Genomic DNA, 18,667 nt, shown 5'->3' on the forward strand with positions numbered 1-18,667 from the left:
CTTCTAGGAAGCACAATGTAAGTTCTAGCTTATAGAGGTTCTTTTTTTAAGCAGGTCAGTATACACATAGTGCATCTGCCTTTTATTTAATCATTATCCACCTTGATACCTTACTCCTAAGGTTATTGAAAACACTTGTTTTCTAGTTCTGAGCATATGTTTTTGGCCAATTTTGTTTATCTGTATGTAAGACTTTCTTACATGTATCTGTAGTTTCTATAGTTTATCAATTTGTTCTCTCATTTCTCTCAACATTGGTTTTAATGCATTTTCTGTCTCCCACATTCTAATTAATATTCCCACTCAATAGTATGCAGCATAGTTATAAATTAATTTTAATTCATTGTGATTTGGGTTGCATATTAAAAATATATCTCCTTCCTTTAGAAACTTTCACTGTCCATAATAATAACCACCATTTAAAAAATGAAAAATAACAATAACTACCATTGCTGTTTTCCTCAAGAAGTGAATAATTTTGCTTTTAGTCTACAGGCTTGCTAAGCACTGTATAGGTAGATTGATTTATCCATCCTGTGAAAACTTACAATATAAAAAGAATTTATGTCATCTTTTAATTAAAGTCCCTTTACCCTTACTATTCATACCTGTTTTACAAGACATTGTATAGGGCAAAGGTGTATGATAAAGCTCAATAGGCCAAGTTATAACTGTATCATAATCCCTTATGATACAGTTAATATATGTTTTTGTCTTCTCCAAATAAATAATTCAAATTCCTTAAGCTACTTTTAAAAAAGGTCCATGAATTCAAGCTACATTAATTTTAAGAAACAGTTTTATGCTGTTTTATTCATGATATAAAATTTAATAGCTAAAAAAAGTTAGATGAAGTCTAATTAAAATTTGAATGAGGCCTGTGTATGTGGCTTAAGTGTCTACATGGAAAATCCAAGCACTGAAAACAACAACAAACAAAACAAACAAATAAATCAGTGAAGATAGAAACTCCCTAAGTAAAATAGGAAAAAAAAAATTATTCGAGCCTGCTAGCACAGAATGGTTAGGAAACTAATTTTCCCCACAAGATTCTTGCCACATAGTTTCTTTGATTCTCTTAAGATAATTGTGTAAAATGTAGGAAAAGATCAGAAAAACATTCAGTTCTTCATAAATGACACTTTAAGCACATTACCATTCAAATTCTTCCATTCCCTGTATCTGGGTGTGTCTCAATTGAAAAGAATTTTCTAGAAGGCTTTTGCATTATAGAAAAGTGGGCTGGATTTCTTTTATACAGTTAGAAAATAGCAACCAATATTTTGTTGTTGCGGAAGTTCTCACTAAAATCACTGCCATAAAGAAGAAATGTGTTGTGCCTTTTCTCCCCTTCGTGCTCTGACTTCATTCTTGCTTTTACAAATAGTTTGAGAGATATTGTCATGTAAAAAATAATTGCAGATGTCATTATGAAAAATTGCAAAGTGCAAGTATTTTCAGTATATCCTGTCCACATATTGTGGATATTGGTAGTCATAATTGCACATTAATGACATTAATTATTTGCACGTTTATTAGTAAAGGCATTAACATAAAACTCAGATGTCTGAATGAGGAGAATAATAAGTTCTTTTGTTCATAAATACAATTGGAAATAAGAAAAAGATGTAAGGATGCATATTGATGTAAATGAATTTATGTAAATTTATTTGTAATTCATTCATTATGTAAAATTTATGTAAAAGTGTAATCTTATTGTTCATTTTACATTTTCTTCTGATCTATCATCTCTATCATCTTTATCATCATCATCATCATCATCATCATCATCATCTTTAGTTTTTGCTTGTCTTGCCATTTGAACTCTGGGTCTGGGCCGTGTCCCTGTAGTTTTGTGCTCAAAACTAGTGCTCTACCACTTGAGCCACAGCTCCACTTCTGGCTTTTTTGGTAGTTAATTGGAGATAATAATCTCAGAGGCTTTACCACCTGGCTGGCATCAAATTGCAATCCTCAGATATCAGCCTCTTGAGTAGCTAGGATTATAGGTGTGAGCCACTGGCACCTGGCTTTATTTCTCAATTTTTGTACAGAAAGAAAATAAGCCCAATCTATTCGAAAGAAAAATTTTAATTGCTGCCTACTTCTTTATGTGTGCTTCCCCTAGGAAACCTTCAGGTTCTTTTGTTGTTTGTATGCATTACTTGTCTTTCAAGGATTCTGTTCTTGCCCTTGTGCTCCTTTTCTTTATCATAGAGCATGGAAAGTTTATAAAACCATGAAACTAGGAGCTAAAGATAAATGTGTACCTTCTGATGACTTGGATACTTTCTTTTTAATTCAGTCCCAGGTTTCTAAATAGATTGTCGTTTGTATATTGCTGCAAGCTGACATTTATGGACTACCATATTTACAGATGTGAATAAGAACTTTGGGAGATGAATGTATTGATTCCTAAGGGGCCTATGAGATATGAAAAAATATTATGATAAGCTTGTAAACTGATCATATATTAGAGAGAGTAATTAACTGAAAGCTCTTCATAACTATTTAGGTGTCAGCAAATACTTCTTGATCATAGTACTAATTAAAACTCCAATGTATTCAAAATTGGCCATTAAAAGTCATTATTAAATGTATATTAAATTGTAAACATGGACATCTTTGCTGCTGCTGCTCCGATAAATACCTCATAATTCTCATTCTTAGGTAAACTTTTGGAATGCCACACATGAGTTGTCTTCCTGTTGCCCCTCCTACTTTTCCTTTTTACAACTGAAAATCTTTGAAAGACTGAAATTCTAGGATTGTCATGAGACATTAAAGAAGACAGACATTAAGTTCAATTCCTCAGTGGAGGTTGGGGATTAGTACAAATCAAGGAATAATTGTGTGTGTGTGTGTGTGTGTGTGTGTGTGTGTGTGTGTGTGTGTTTTCCCCATCAATATTTTCAGGTACAAGCCTATGCAGAAGGTGGACGGGGTTGCAGATGGCTTCACAGGAAGTGGTCAGCAGACAGGCACATCTGTTGAGCAAACCGTCATTGCCCAAAGTCAGCATCATCAACAGTTTCTAGGTACGTTAAGATATAATACATATTAGTTGTCATTAGGATTTTGAAGAAAGCAATGGTAATGTTTCTTCACGTGCACTACCTTTTACAGATTTTAAATACATGGAACATGTATTTGGTGCTGAAACTATGCACATTATATCCTAATTCTAGTTCATCTCTATTTCCTCACTTCTTAGTGCTTATTTTTGAAGCATCTTAAACGAGGTAATATTTGGAAATGCATATAATTTACTGCTATGACAGTGGTCTCCAGAGGTGATATTAATTGGCTTTTATGATGAACGTGTAGTTGTGTTTACTTGAGATGGTAAATTCAAGCCTCAAAAATATTTCTCATTTGTGCTGTACAAAGTTACATACATAAAACTATCAAAGTAGAAAAATACTCTATAAACTTTCATAAAAAGTAAGTTATTTCTTTTAATTGATTACAGTGCTTCTTTTTGTAATTTTGTCTGTGGTATACATGTTTCTTGTCATTGGAAATGTTAGGAAACTGTGCCTGTTTCTGTCATATAGCCAAAGTCAAAAGTGGGAACTTAATTTTTTCTATGGATTAGTATGCTGTTTCCACTCAGTGGGTCAAGATGAGTAAATACCCCTATAAAGAGTTATATACTTGTATATACTTGCCAACAAAGACAACTAAAATAGATACTTGCTACTGAAGTTAAGCAGCATTTACTAAAATCCTTGAGTATATTCCTGTGGGTTCCCAAGCTTTCATCAATAATGTTATTTTTTATTCTAAGCATATTATTTTTAAAAATATTGAAGACATATTCTGTCTGGCCTCTTGTGAAAACTAGAAAGAAATAGTGTTATGCAGGTTTAGATGCCACATTTGGTTTTGAATTTGAGAAAAAGGCACTAATGTGTATTCTCTTAATTTTCCAAAGCTAATGAGAAAGAACAGAAAGTAACTTCTCTATATATTACAGCTTCGAAAGTGACTTATATATTACAGCTCCATCGTAGTAGGGCTAACGGGTGTGCCAGGGCTCTGTGGACAGCAAGTGTCAGTCATTTGAAAGTGGAAGCTTAATGGGAAAGCATGTTGATACAGGCCTGTCAAGCTCAAAAAACCCCGTGCCACAGCAGTTAATACTATCTGCATGTTGTGAGAGATAATTTAATGATAATATTAATGCTAAGTTTAATGTTACTTTCATAGTTTCCTTTGTATTTATTGTGTAATTGTTTCAGTTTGTGATTATATGAAACGTATGAACACACATTAGTTTAAAACTACATTTTTTTTTTTTTATGTAGTTTAAGTACCAGAAAATAAAAAAATAGCTCAATGTAATACTGGCAAGTTTGAGATAGTTGTAACCTGTGCTAGGTTGTTTCTAGTTTAATTGTAGAGAAAATTTAGTTTCTACCAATTTTTAAGTGTATTCTCTCTACAATCATGTTTTGTTCCAATGATATTACTGAGTTTTGCTTGCAAAATATTAAATTTGAAAAGTCCTTGCTCTTTGGCCCTCTGATTTCTGAAAAACAATTTTTTTCCTCTTCAGTCTTCTGAAATTCTCCCTCACTAATCTTTAATTGACACTATCCACAGTAGCTGATTTTCTGTTGTGTTGTCATGGTAACAGATGCATCACGAGCACTTCCAGAGTTTGGAGAAGTTGAAATCTCTTCTCTGCCAGATGGTACTACCTTTGAGGATATCAAGTCACTACAGAGTCTTTATCGAGAGCACTGTGAGGTAAGTCTTTTCAAACATCGTACAAACACATGCTAAGTTTTGCCAGACAGCTTGTTAAAACAAATTGCAAGCTTTTTCCTAGAGGACAGATGAAGTTAACACTAATTCTTTTGAACATTTCTTTGAGCGTTAATAAACTCATTTTTCTTCTTTCTTGTCTCAGAGTGGAGAGGTGAGGATTGCAGGAAAGTGAGAATACATTTTATTCTCCATTTCTTAAGCCTATCCTAATCTGAATCCTTTGATGCAGCATTTCCACTTCTAGGTATTTATCCTAAAAAAATACTTACATATGGGTGACAAGACAAAAGTACAGGGAACTTGTTGCATTATTTTTAATGCAAAATATTGGATTTAACTTCAATATTTAACAGGGAACTGGGTAAATTAAATCTGGTACAATTTACAGAGTATTGTAGTCAGAGAACACACAATTCTAAATGTGCTAAAAATGGAGCAACTCCAGGATTTAGTGTTATAGGAAAACTCAAAATGTAGAGCAGGGTGTGTGGTACATGATCATTTGAGTGGTAAAGAATCTCTCCAGAAGGAAGAGCAAGAAATATTAATGATAGTTGACTTTGTGATGCAGTCAGAACAATGTTTACTCAAGGCCTGTACTTGATAGACACATACTCTGACACTGAGTCATGCACCCAGCCCTCTCTTTCACTGATTATTATTGTTATTATTATTATTAATTTTGAGATGGGATCTTATTTCTTGCCCAAATACATACTGGGACCACAATATATCTATTTTAGGCTTTCCATCATTGCTGGGATGACAGGCACTGCGCCTTTATATCCATCTTCCCTCCACTGAGATACACTCTTACTGACCTTTTCTGCTCAGGCTTGCCTCAAACTATAATCCTCCCTCTCTCACCCTCTCAAGTAGCTAGATTTACAGGGATGCCCACTAGTGCCCAGCTGAGACTCAGTTGCTCTTTTAATAGACCATTTTACTCTATTTTACACCACAAATGCATATTCCTATTGAGAATAATGTCTAATGTGTTTAGCTTTTTTTTTCAGAGACACAATAAGGCTCCAGCTTTGTTGGTTGGGTTCATTTACTCATTAAGTAAGGCTTCCCTTGATATCGTGACCCCCTACTCCTATTCTCCTTCCTATGGCAGAATCAGCAATATTGCCTGGAAGGTATGCTTTCTCCATGCCAGAGTATTAGTGCTCCCAAGTCTGGTAGAAAAGGATAGGGGGCTGAGAAGGTGGCTCCGTGGTAGAGTGCTTCCCTTGCATGCATGAGGCACTGGGTTTGATTCCACAACACCATATAAGCAGAAAAAGCCAGAAGTGGTATTGTGGCTCAAGTGGTAGAGTGCTAGCCTTGAGCTGAAGAGCTTAAGGACAGTGCCCAAGCCCAGAGTTCAGGCCCCATGACCGACAAAATAAAAAAGAAAGAAAGAAAAAGAAAGAAAGAAGGAAAGAAAGAAAGAACAAGAAGAAAGAAAGAACAAACAAAAAGAAAGAAAGAAAAGAAAGAAGAAGGAAGGAAGGAAGGAAGGAAGGAAGGAAGGAAGGAAGGAAGGAAGGAAGGAAGGAAGGAAGATAGGAAGAAAAGGATAATGGATTACACAGTTTTCTTAAGTGCCTCTCCTTTTGGAAGAGGATTTTATTTATAATTTAAGTAGCTTAATTCCAAGGATATTTGTGATCTGCCTAGAAGTTAAGGATTTATTCTTTGGATTTCCAGGGCCATCCTTACTGCTGACAATACAGTATGCACTGAGAAATTTCACCTCATAAAATGGGTAGATTTTTTTCCCCATTCTAGAAATAAAAATGGCTTGAATGAATCAATGGCTTGAATGAATATTAAGGATGCTAAGTTATTAACAATCAAGGGAACATTCTCTCTTTATTAACATAGCCTAGGCAAAAGTGTGCTTTAACATGCCTACCTGTTCCAAGCATTTCTTGGCATGATAAAGGCCATTTGCTGTTTATTTCCCATTGAATTCTGTACTTTCCCCAATATTAAAGGATTTCTGAGTCTTCTATATATATTATATATATATATATATATATATATATATATATGGAAGGCTATGATCTGTCATTACTTTCAATAAAAATTTGTGTACAAAGATTTTTCATTTGTCTGTATTCTTATGAGCTCTGCATAAGCACACCAGCTTATCCAACTATAATTTGGACTTTTTAAAGCTATTTTTACTTATTCAGAAAGTATGTTTTAGTTTGAGTATTTACGTTGCTAAAAATTATACAGTAAGATTATCCTAAGTAATGAACTCAAAATTAAAATAGTCTTTAGATTATAAAATTTTCATAAACATTCCGCTATGCAAACTGACAAGGACATACACAATAATTGGAGTAGGAGATGCAATCTATAAAATGACACTCCTTATTTAAAAGTTACCAGTGTCTGCCATCTTTCATGAGGTAGATTGGCCAATCTGGAGAAGAAGATTCAAATTACATTTTTTTCCTGTAAAACTTTCAAGTTTTTGAAATACAGCTGCCTGCATCTTATATCCAATCCTGTAATCATTTGCCCTATGCAAAGACATACAATTTATTTTGCTTTATATTTGTGTATATATTTTAGTGTGAACATGGTTAGTAGACAGACAAATTATTCTATGACTTAACCACTTGTAAACTTCCTCAAATAGGTGGGTGATAATGTTAATTTGCAGTTTTACTGAATTTGAGCAGCACTGAAATTCTTGCCTTATTTTACTTCACATATCATACACTGTTATGCATCCTTTACTTGTTTGGAAGTCTCATAAACTATCAATTCTATTATTAAATACCACCAGTTCATGACTTTATAATCCCAGTTTTCAGACGGCTAAGGCAGGAGGATTCCAAATTTGAGGTCAGCCCCATGGCTCTGGGCTGCATAGCTAACCCTTGAAAACCAAAGATATGGAAAAGTAAAGGGGGAAAAAAAGAGAAAATGCCACCATTTTTTGTTTTTTTAAGGAGAAGTACAGTTCTCTATATTAGTTCGTACATATCTTTTTTCTTTTTCTTTTAATGTTTGTAATCTTATAGCAATCTCAGGTGGTATATAAAGTCTTAAAAGTCACTTTACACATTTTAGAGATATCTCCTAGAAAATAATTGAACTACAATTAAGGAAGCAGCTATAATAATTTGCTTCCAAGGAAGATATTTCTACTTGAAATGGGAGACATTTATGTTCACCTTATTTTTGATTTTGTGACTTTGAATGTTGCTAAGAAGAATAGTAATTAATTTAAATTAGCTTTTGAGCTGCCTGCACCATTCCCTACTATTTCTTAGAAAGTACCTTCCAAAAGGTTTTGTCTAATGTCTGAATTAGGCTTATCTCAGACTTGGGACCAGATCTATACTTGTGGCACAAACTGGAAATATGAAGTTATGGTTCTCATTACCTAAAATACTCACTGGAATTCTAGATTGTCCTGGGTTTGTTTCTGCGCTCTGTGAATTTTGTAAAACTTTTTGTTTAGTTGGTTGGTTATTGGGTTTTTTTTATTGTTGTTGTTGGTCGTGGGGCATGAACTCTGGTCCAAGGCCTGGGCCTGGGCGCAGTCCCTGAGCTTTTCAGCTCAAAGCTAGAGCTCTACTCCGTTTAGCCACAGCACCACTTCCAATTTTCTGGAGCTTAATTGGAGATAAGAGTCTCACAAACTTTCCTGACATGGACTGACTTTGAACTGTGATCCTCAGATCACAGCCTCCTGAGTAGCTAGGATTATAGAAGTGAACCACCAGCACCCGGCAATTTGTAGATCTTGATGGGATTCTTTTTACCTGTCCTCTTACTTCTCAGTTGTTGATGCCATCAAACATCTTATACTGACTACCTCTGTCTCTGAATGATCAGAATACTCTTTGATAATCAAGTCCACAGCCTTAGCAAGGTTAACTCAGTCCTCTCTCAATCTGCCTCACAAGTACTTTCACACTCTTCAGACCTGCGCCCTTGGCCTGTCAGTTTCACCCAGCCCAAAGGGAAGTGATTCAGTCTTCTATGTCGCCTTCTTGCTGTGGTGTGAATAGAATGTCAACAGCTGTAGAGGCAGAAAGAAAGCAGTAGGTAACCAAAGAGACGTATGGAATGGGAGGGAAGAATAGGATGAAAATAGAGAAGAAAAGTGATACATAGAGTGTTAGAAATTGAAGATTTTTTTTTTTAGGGTGTCATCTACCAAATGAAATTCACATTTCTTCGGTGCAGCACTTCCATGGATTTAATTAGTTTGAAATTTTTGGTATAAGCTCTCAATTTATATTTCTTAAATATAATTACTAAAAAAAGAAAGAAAGAAAGGTGAAAGTGAGGGGAAGAATGGAAACCATTGTGAAAAGAATAGACTTTAGCCTGCTTAATCTTTACAGAGTTGTTCTTTGTTCTTCCTTTTTCTATCCAGTCTCTACTTCCGTTAGAAAATTTAGTTCCATTTTATTCATTTCGTTAGCTTATGATCCACAAGTGATTTTAATTACATGAAATTTCATCATCATTGGCTCCCATGACTTGTGCCCCTGGGGAATATTAGGAGGTGATACTGATCTGGCTTTTTTATTTTTTTAATGTTGATAACTTTTAACACAAAATGTCAAATAATCCTCTAATTTTCACATGGGAGCAATACAAATAAGTTAAAACTTACTTTCACAATTTAATGTTATGTATTACCATTTTGCAATATAAGCACTATAAAAATATGAATGATTGATTCATTTTGAATCTTTTTCTTCCTGAATCATTGAGATGTTAAGTGTTACCAAGGAAATACTGAACAAAGTGCATACTAGTTATTACAACACTTAGTTTGTTTTTGTTTGGTTTGCCTTTGGTAGTACTGAGGTTTGCTAGGTGAGTACTCTACTTGGGTCAAGCCTCCAGCCCACCTTCTGTGCTAAGTTTTACTTCCTACCAGAACCATGATTTCCCTGCTTAAGGTTTCTTTTTGTAAGAAGATCTGTCATCCTGCATACCATTGCATTCATTCTTTCTGTTGACATAGAATCTTGTAGATTTTTTGCCCAGGCTACCCTAGAACAGCTACCCTCCCAAGCTCAAGCTTCCCACATAGATTTGGGGTGAAAGGCGCATGCCTATTACACTTAGCTAGAGATTGAGAAAGGGGTCTTATACACTTTTCTTTGTAATCTGGCCTAGATGTTCTCAGACTCTTAATAGCTAGGATTATAGGCATGAGCCAGAAAACATGTCTCTCTTTCTATGTTGAAGAGACAGTTTAATATCATTAGAAATGGAAGTAATCAAGTACATTTTCATTATACTTTTACCAAATATTAACTTTATTCTATTTATAAGTCACTAAAATACAGTTTGGCATCATTTTAATATGTAAGCAATGAGAACAAAGCTTAGTTAGTTTTAGTTATTTTTTTTACTATCAGTCTGAAATGCAGTATATTATAATTCTACATGAAAACAGTCTGGACATATTATTAAGTACTTTTCTATGTTTCTTACTGAGTTTTTAAAATGTAGGGGTTTTTTTGTTGCAACAAGAAAATGCTATGGGAGTTTTTGTTCCCATTTGTTGCATGGGCAATAAGAAGTGTTTCCCCTCTGTTTTATTTTTTTCTACTTTCTCCAGTTATTCTAAAATAAATCCTTGCCAAAATTTTGAGAAAATACTGCATACAAATTATTATTTATCCTCAACATTTTATTACTAAGATATTGTGATGTCATGGTGTTGGCATGTTCACATGCACATGCTCGGGAAAATAGTAAATTTCCCTTTTTCTATGCTCTCATTGCAACATGCAAACAACATAAGCGAATTATAGTCCATTCATATCCTTTGTTTCTTACTAGGTCTTGCATACCCTTATGATGTATCACATTTTATAGTGCCCATGTTGTAGGACTCCGTAGACAAAAGGGACTAGGGTATAACAGAAGCATCAGGCAATTCTAGTAGAAGAGAAAGAGCAAATAGCATGACTCATTGAGAAGGAAATATAAATGATCCATTAAGAAAGAACAGCTGGTGGTAAAGTAAGAAAATTAGGGAAAGTACAAGAAGTGTTATGATTTGACCATTTGTTTTTTAGGCAATATTGGATGTTGTTGTGAATCTTCAATTTAGCCTGATAGAAAAATTATGGCAAACATTCTGGCGCTATTCTCCCTCGACTCCAACTGATGGCACTACCATTACTGAATCAAGGTCAGAATCAATATACTTTTCCAATGGATTTTCATGGCTGAGTAGATGTCCTAGCTAGTACACTAGAGATATGTATACCAGTTGTGAACCTTACCTGATAACATTACTGTGAGGAGACTGATAACTTTGGCCATCCTAGACGTAAACCACAAACTGCTCTCTTGAGGTTTCAGTGTATATAAAGCTCCCATTTTATTGATTTGGGGGAGTACAGTCCAGCTATTTCACCTTCATGGAATGACTTATCATATCTGCCTTTTCAGACCATCAGAAAATAGAAATGTGCCTAAGCAGCTCTGGGGGAGTGTTTTATATATATATATATGTTTATATATATATACATATATATCCAGCCATTTGGCACCAGTGCAATGGTGGTGTAGTCTAATCTCAATAATCTTTGATAAACTATTTTTAAAGTCCATTTTCTTTTTTATCCTCATTTGCCATCTATTCATTTGCTACATTTATTCACACCAGCAATCTGAGTGAAATAGAAAGTCGACTTCCGAAAGCAAAGCTGATAACTCTGTGCAAACATGAGTCTATCCTGAAATGGATGTGTAACTGTGACCATGGGATGTACCAGGCTTTGGTGGAGATTCTCATCCCCGACGTCCTTAGACCTATTCCTAGTAAGTTAAATGCAGACGACTATGGATGCTTTTGTTCTCATAATACCGCCCAGAAAAGTTTTGGGAAGTGACGGTGACAATCTGGAATGATCCTAACTTCATTTAAATTTTGTCAAGTAGAACACACGCAACTTAGAATATTGTATGAGATCAGCCTAGAGGAAAAAAATATACATACATAGTAAAGTGAAGAAATGACCTGTATTCCAGTCTTCCAGTTTCTTTTTGAATAATAAAATATCCAACCTACATATCTGAGAGCCCCAATGAATTAATTGCAGGAACACTCCTAAGTTAGTCAACCATGAAAAAATTAACCAAGCCCTAGGTCCTTTTCATCTATTCAGAAGTTCTATAATGCAGCCCACTTTTTGCATGGTTGCTTTTGATTTAAGAGGAATTTTTATTGGTTTCCAGTAGAGTTGGATTAATTTATGAAACCATTTACTTTGGCACCAATATCACGTTAAGAATGACAAATTCTGTTTCCATTAGCAGTAATGGTTTCCTGACATGTTGACAGAAAGGTCTAGATAACTATACAAATATTATATCCCTACTATGAAGCAAATGGGAATCGCATAGCTTAAATTTCCTTTTTAATTGATGGTGCTTTTAAAGCTACCTTCTAGCTATCACTATAAACTGCTACTGTAAATATTGTTAAAAAAAATAGTTGAAACTATCTGGCACCCACATCTGTATGAATTCAGACTAACTAGTGAAATTAAGGAAACAGAATAGTTTTATTTTTGACATTAACACTAATAAAATAAAAATCAGCCTTTTACCTTGTGAAATTGACAAGTATATACTTCAAATAGACTATTCACATAATTCTGCTAAATTATTCCAGAGAATATATAAACAGGGTTTAGTAGAAGAGGAAGGGGTTAATTAACATCTGTAAATTTATACCTTTTTTTTTTCTAAATACAACTGATGACAGCAGAATTTATCATTTGTTATATATTCCCACTGCCTTAAGTATAGGCTTATACACATTTACATATGATTTTGATGAAAACAACATTTATGGAGCAATAAGTGAAAACAAAGGAATTCCTGCTGACATTGTCTTGAAACTAGAATTGCTAGTGTGTTCCTCTCCTGTTGATCTGTACTAAGTTCCCTGACTAAATATTGATGAAAAATGATTTCATCATGGAAATTTTCTTTATGCAAATTCTCTACTGGTTTATGTTCCAGAATCTGATTTTCCTTGTTACCCCTTGTTCCCTGTTCACACTGAGTGATCATCGCTAGAGATGTTTAAAAGGAGTTGCATAGGGTAACTCATTATCCTATGACATTTTGCCACCAATATGTGTCTTCTCATGAGACACAAGAAGAGATGTCAGCGAGGTCTTTCTTTTTTGAGGCAAATCAACAGCATCAATATTCATTAAACAATTCTGAATTCTTTGGCTTTTGTATTAGCATCATAAAACTTTAACTTCTGAACCATTAACTGTTTCCTTGTTTTAAATGTATCAGTTTTCCTTGACTTTAAGTCTCAGAATTTGAAGTACAAAATACACTTGCTCTTTGTCTTTTGTAAATTTTAATTTGTAAAGCAGTGTTTTTGTCAGGTAATTTGTCTCTACATTCAGCACAAAACTCAAGTTTATATCTTTGAATTGCAAGGAAAATTGGAAACTTAATTCCCCACTCCACAATGAGGCTTACATAAAATGCAGCATAAAATCAGTGCAGATAGCTATCATTGGGTTGCATGCATTTTAATACTAATATTGAGCAGGTTGAGGCAAGTCAGCTGTGGAATCATTTTCAACTTCCAAACCATCCATTTACGAGTATTTAGAAGTTGTCAGAGTCGATCTGCACAATTTTGATCTTACATGAATGCCTAGAGAGAGAGAAAACTTAATTTTATTTTTTAAAATTGTATTTTCCTGTCTACTAGTACTTCACTCTACCAGTTTCTGTCCAGATGGGATTGCTTTTTTTAGCAAAAAAGAAGTTTGCACATCACACTAATTTAAAGTCAGCTTGAAGTTACTATATTCTAAAATACATGTATCTGAAAGTGAAAAAAAAATTAAGTGTGAAGTACGATATAAGAACTTAACTCATAATACCAAAAGGGACAATTAGGAATATAGTTAAATGTGGCCCAGAATATCCTTTAGTGCAAAAAAAAGTTAAAAACATGTAATTAATTAATTAATATGTATAATATATTCTTTTATTTTAAAAAATCTCCTTTGCATAATTTGTCTAGGTAGAACAAAGTCCATATTGACATTTTTAATATTTAGGTTCTTGAAGGGTTTTCAAATTAAGTAATAATAGAAAAAATGGAATATATAGATTAGCAAATGGAATCTTGATCAAACTGTTACTGAGCTTCAAAAGTGTTAATTTTTTTCACTCTTTTTCATTTCCATCCATGCCTGCGCTCCATGGTTCGAGTACATAGCACAACAGAAAGATATTTTCTTTCTTTTTTCTTTTATGGCTAAAATGGGAAGTTTTGGAGACTTCAAAAGATTTGTTCTCAAGAAATTCTGATTCAGCATGTCCAATTTTCATGGCTAAGAGTTTACCTAAATGTTTTATTCTAATGATTATTAGACCATTTGAATCTTTTCTATCATTTATCCAGTTAACAAACTTAGCAGTAAAATTTATATCCTTTGCAAATAACATGAGTAAGCTAAATTACTTCTAAAACTTGTTTGGACAAAAGTTACAGAGAAGCATGTCAGACTCACTTGAGCACAGAAAGGAAAACAAATAATTTATCATTAATATTTTATTCTTGGGAGCAGTTGGCCAAAAAATTGTAGCTTCATTGTTTCTTATAATAGAGTATATATATATATTTTTTACATCTACCACATTGTAGTGAACCTACAGAGATGAATTTTATGCTGTGGGTGCTTCAAATACTTATTAACAAATATGTATGCAGCCATGGGCATGTAGCATGTAAAATACCAAGGACTGAGTTGTTGAGCACTATCAATAAGCAGATTCCTTGCTGTAAAATAGTCACAGTTATCAGTAGTAACTGAAGATATACTTGCGAGCATGGTACGACCACCATACAGTGCTCTTCATGGGGCTTACCCCTGTTTTAGGTGAAGATCATAACATGGACCATGGTAGGACTAGTTTAGGAACATTGATGTCTGTGGCAGCAGTTTCAGCACACTGATCTTTTATCTCTAGCTACCAAGTAAGGTGGAAAACAGTGATTTAGATTTTTCCTGTTGAACAATTTTATTTTTTACTTCAACAAGAAAGATATACTTTGATTCACGGGCTCTAGTATAAGTAGCTACATGTGTGGGGGGGGAACTGTGCTATCTTTCTTTTTAACTGAAGATATGGAACTAGATTAAGAAATCAAAGTGAAGAATTTATTTTAAAAAATGTTTAGCCTGTAAGCACAAAGCTATTAATGAGAAGAAAGTTATTCCAAAGTAGAAAAATTCCTTAAGTATATTCACAACTGGTATATGTTGCTGTAAACAAAGCCAATTGTATATTTTTATTCCCAACAAAGTGTCATAAGTATCTGGAAAGAAAATAGCTTTAAAAGACCAAAGGTCCTTAACTCTCTGATGCTGTAAGACATTGGGAATAATAAAGTTTTGTAAATGAGAACACTAAATTCTCTTCTGCACTGTATAAGATATAGTTATGTGCATGTTTTCCCCTTATTCCGGCATAAACATTAATGATCTTTGGTTTCTTTCTCTTTTTGCTCTCCTTTTATTGTTTATCATTTAGGTGCCTTGACCCAAGCCATTCGAAATTTTGCAAAAAGCCTTGAAGGTTGGCTTTCCAATGCCATGAACAATATTCCACAGAGAATGATACAAACCAAGGTATACTTCATAGTTTGCTTCTTTTTTCCATTTAAAAAGACATTTCTTCAAGTCAACAATTATCGCATAATAGCTCAGTGTATGTTAGCAATGTAGCATATTATTTACACACACACACACACACACACACACACACGCAATTTCACCCTCAATCAACAGCTACTGTTGGGATAGAGATCAAAGTATCTGAGTTTAAATCTTACCACTTTTATAACCTTGAGCCAGCTATAGTCTTTTTAAAGGATAATATGTGTTTAATAAGATGATTTTGACAATTAAACATGCTAATATATATGAGATATTAACCCTATATTTGGCATGTAGCATGTACTAGATTATTATAAACCACAAAGTGGAAAACTACATGAAATATTGTTTTTTGAGGATATGCAAGCATTTCTCCAAGTTGCGTATAGTCCTTAAGCATCTCACTATCAGTGTAGATCATTCTTTGCCTGTGAAACTATTCTATTACTGAACAAGCTGACTTGCCTGCTACTTGCTTCTTATATATACATAAAAAGTTTGCAGATCTATAGGAATATTTGCAATAGCAAATATAGTAGTTTAACATTTTTAGAAGGTTAGAAGCACTAGCTCTACTGTGTGTGTAACAGTGTTGTGTGTGTATAATACCATCTTTTTTTCATTGTTTTGATATATTTCAACATAAACTATACTTTTCAGAATCCCAGAAAGAAACAAATGCTATATTCCAATGGAAGGCATTGTTGAAGACAGTTTATTTCCAAAGGTGTGAACAGAGTTTAAAAAAAAAAAAAAAGGAGGAGGAATGATTAAGCATCTAAGGGCTAACAATAATGGGAAATCCTTAACACCTCTTAAGTCTAAAGGGTTAAAAGCAAATCCATGCCATTAAGAATCCTGAATCCTCTCTTTTGCTTACAGCCTCCCCAGGAGCATGATAGCATTTAGAAAAGAAAAATGTGTGTGTGTGTGTGTGTGTGTGTGTGTGTGTGTGTGTGTGTGTGTGTGTAAGTGAAGACTAGAGTTTTGGAAAATAATAGTTTGAACACTATTTCTTCATATCCTCCAGCTCCTAGCAGTGGTTATAATTGTCCAACCCCCTTGGAAGATAGAGGGTAAAGGAGAGGGTTAATAGATTCCATTCTGGTTAGTCTCTTGGATAGAGCACAAAGGAGGATGAAAAGAGGCAAGTGGAAATTTCATGATTAGCCCATTCAAAAAGAAATTAAAATTTCTGCATGTTTATCTCTGATAAATTTATTACCCATCAAAAACTACGAATTCTCTAGTTTTACCCTAAAATCATCCAACTTGTTGTAAATCTTTAAGATGAATCTGAACGATAGTGGTCTAAAAGGTATTTTTTTTTAATCCAGTTAAAAACTATGACATAATTTGCTTTCTCAAATAAGAACAAATGTTTTTATTTTCCTAGTTCCTAACTGTCATAAAAAGAATTAAAACAAGAAATAAGTACAAGACACAATGTTGAAAACGAACTTTACAACTTCGGGCATGGGGCAAGGGGGGAGGGGTGAGTCGGAGTTGGGGAGGTGGCAAGGAAGGGATGGTAGGGGAAACACAAAGGAGGGGGTAACAGTGCTCCATAGGAAATAGACTCATTACCTTACTCATCTTTACAATAAAAAAGATATATTAAAAGAAATGAATGCTAATTTATTTTGTATTTGCCTAGACAAAGTCTTTGTGTGTGTGTGTGTGTGTGTGTGTGTGAGTGTGTGTGTGTGGAGGAGATACTTTCAATACTGGCTTAATTAATGTTATACTCTGATGTCAAATAATGTGTGAGTTTCAGTCTTGACCTCAGTATGCTCAGAAAGAAAGTAATCCCTGATTAAAGAGATTTAAGTTCCACAATTTTCAAGTAACTCTCTTACCAAACCAATGTGAAATAAGAGCTAAAGAGAAGCACTTTAAGTTTGACAAGGAAGAGAAGATTATTACACAGTGGTTTCATTTACTGGAAGAAAAATACTTCCCTGTTGACTTGGTTTTCTCCACAGGTTGCCGCTGTAAGTGCCTTTGCCCAGACTCTGCGAAGATACACATCGCTCAATCACCTGGCCCAGGCAGCCCGAGCAGTGCTTCAGAACACTTCCCAGATCAACCAGATGCTCAATGACCTCAACCGTGTTGACTTCGCCAATGTCCAGGTACTCTGTCCAATGTCGTTACTTTGTCTTTGTAAACTGAGGAACTAGAGTGAACTCGGCCTCACATTTCACTGCTTGAGCCGCTCCTTAGCCCTCCACTGTATCTTTTGTGAGTGTGATTAAAGCCTACTGAGATACACTCAAAGCAGGCAGCACAATAGGTCACCAGTTTACTGCATAATTAAAGGATAATGAAGAGCACAGTCGCTGAAGTAAGGCAGGAAATTACGCTTTTATTTAATATGTGTTGAATCTTGCGGAACTTGCTTATTAACTACTCTGTGCTATCTTTTCCACCTTCTAACAGTTGTCTTAGATTATTATTTACAGATTTAATAATTTGTACCGTATCAAGCACAGAGATATTTTCGTTATTATAGTAACCCATCTTGAAAGAACTAAGAAAGTTTATCATATATCCCTGGGAAATGTTTGTTCCCTTGAAAAGAATTGGGTATAGTAATTTTGGCTACTTTAGCAGATCAAGTGAAAAACAATACTTTGTAAACTGGTGGGTAAATTATTCTTGTACTTTAAAGTACACTTTCAAAATAGCTAATTTAAGAATATTACTTTAGCATTCTATAAACATAGAGTTACCATATGACTGAGCAATTCAACTCTCTTAAATATACCTAAGAGAACTGGAAACATCCAGTTCTACATACTTGTAACTCTTATCCAAAAATGTTTGGGACTAGAAATGTTTCTTACTTTGGAGTTCTTGAGATTTTTGGTATTAAATAGACTTTTTCTATGATTATCCCTAACACCCAAATCTGAAATGTCCTAAAACCTAAAACTTTTGCTCAAAAGTTTTAGTGATTTGAAGCATTTCAGATTTTGGATTTTCAGATTAAAGATGTTCAACCTGTACTTAGATGTGTGTTTTATTGTTGTTGGTGGTGGTTGTGGGGTTTCAACTCTTCAGTTCAAAGACAGTGTTCTACCTCTTGAGCCACAGAGCCACTTCTGGTTTTCTGGTGGATAATTGGCTTTTTTTTTTTTTTTTTTTGCTGTGTGGGGAGAGTAATTTATTGGATTACAGGTGTGAGC

General features: G+C 34.3%; 1 protein-coding gene across 1 annotated transcript in view; it reads left to right on the forward strand.

Annotated features, from left to right (window-relative positions):
• The window catches only part of Rfx3 (regulatory factor X3), a 227,444-nt gene that overhangs the window by 180,849 nt on the left and 27,928 nt on the right, over positions 1 to 18,667 (forward strand). The window contains exons 8-13 of the mRNA XM_042699413.1: positions 2,917 to 3,038; positions 4,643 to 4,755; positions 10,839 to 10,954; positions 11,435 to 11,589; positions 15,352 to 15,449; positions 17,462 to 17,611. Of these exons, the coding sequence (XP_042555347.1) occupies positions 2,917 to 3,038; positions 4,643 to 4,755; positions 10,839 to 10,954; positions 11,435 to 11,589; positions 15,352 to 15,449; positions 17,462 to 17,611 (754 nt within the window). The remainder of the gene's footprint in view (positions 1 to 2,916; positions 3,039 to 4,642; positions 4,756 to 10,838; positions 10,955 to 11,434; positions 11,590 to 15,351; positions 15,450 to 17,461; positions 17,612 to 18,667) is intronic.

This window comes from Dipodomys spectabilis, unplaced genomic scaffold, assembly GCF_019054845.1.
Source record: "Dipodomys spectabilis isolate Male_0828 unplaced genomic scaffold, ASM1905484v1 ptg000241l, whole genome shotgun sequence".
Lineage (NCBI taxonomy): Eukaryota > Metazoa > Chordata > Mammalia > Rodentia > Heteromyidae > Dipodomys > Dipodomys spectabilis.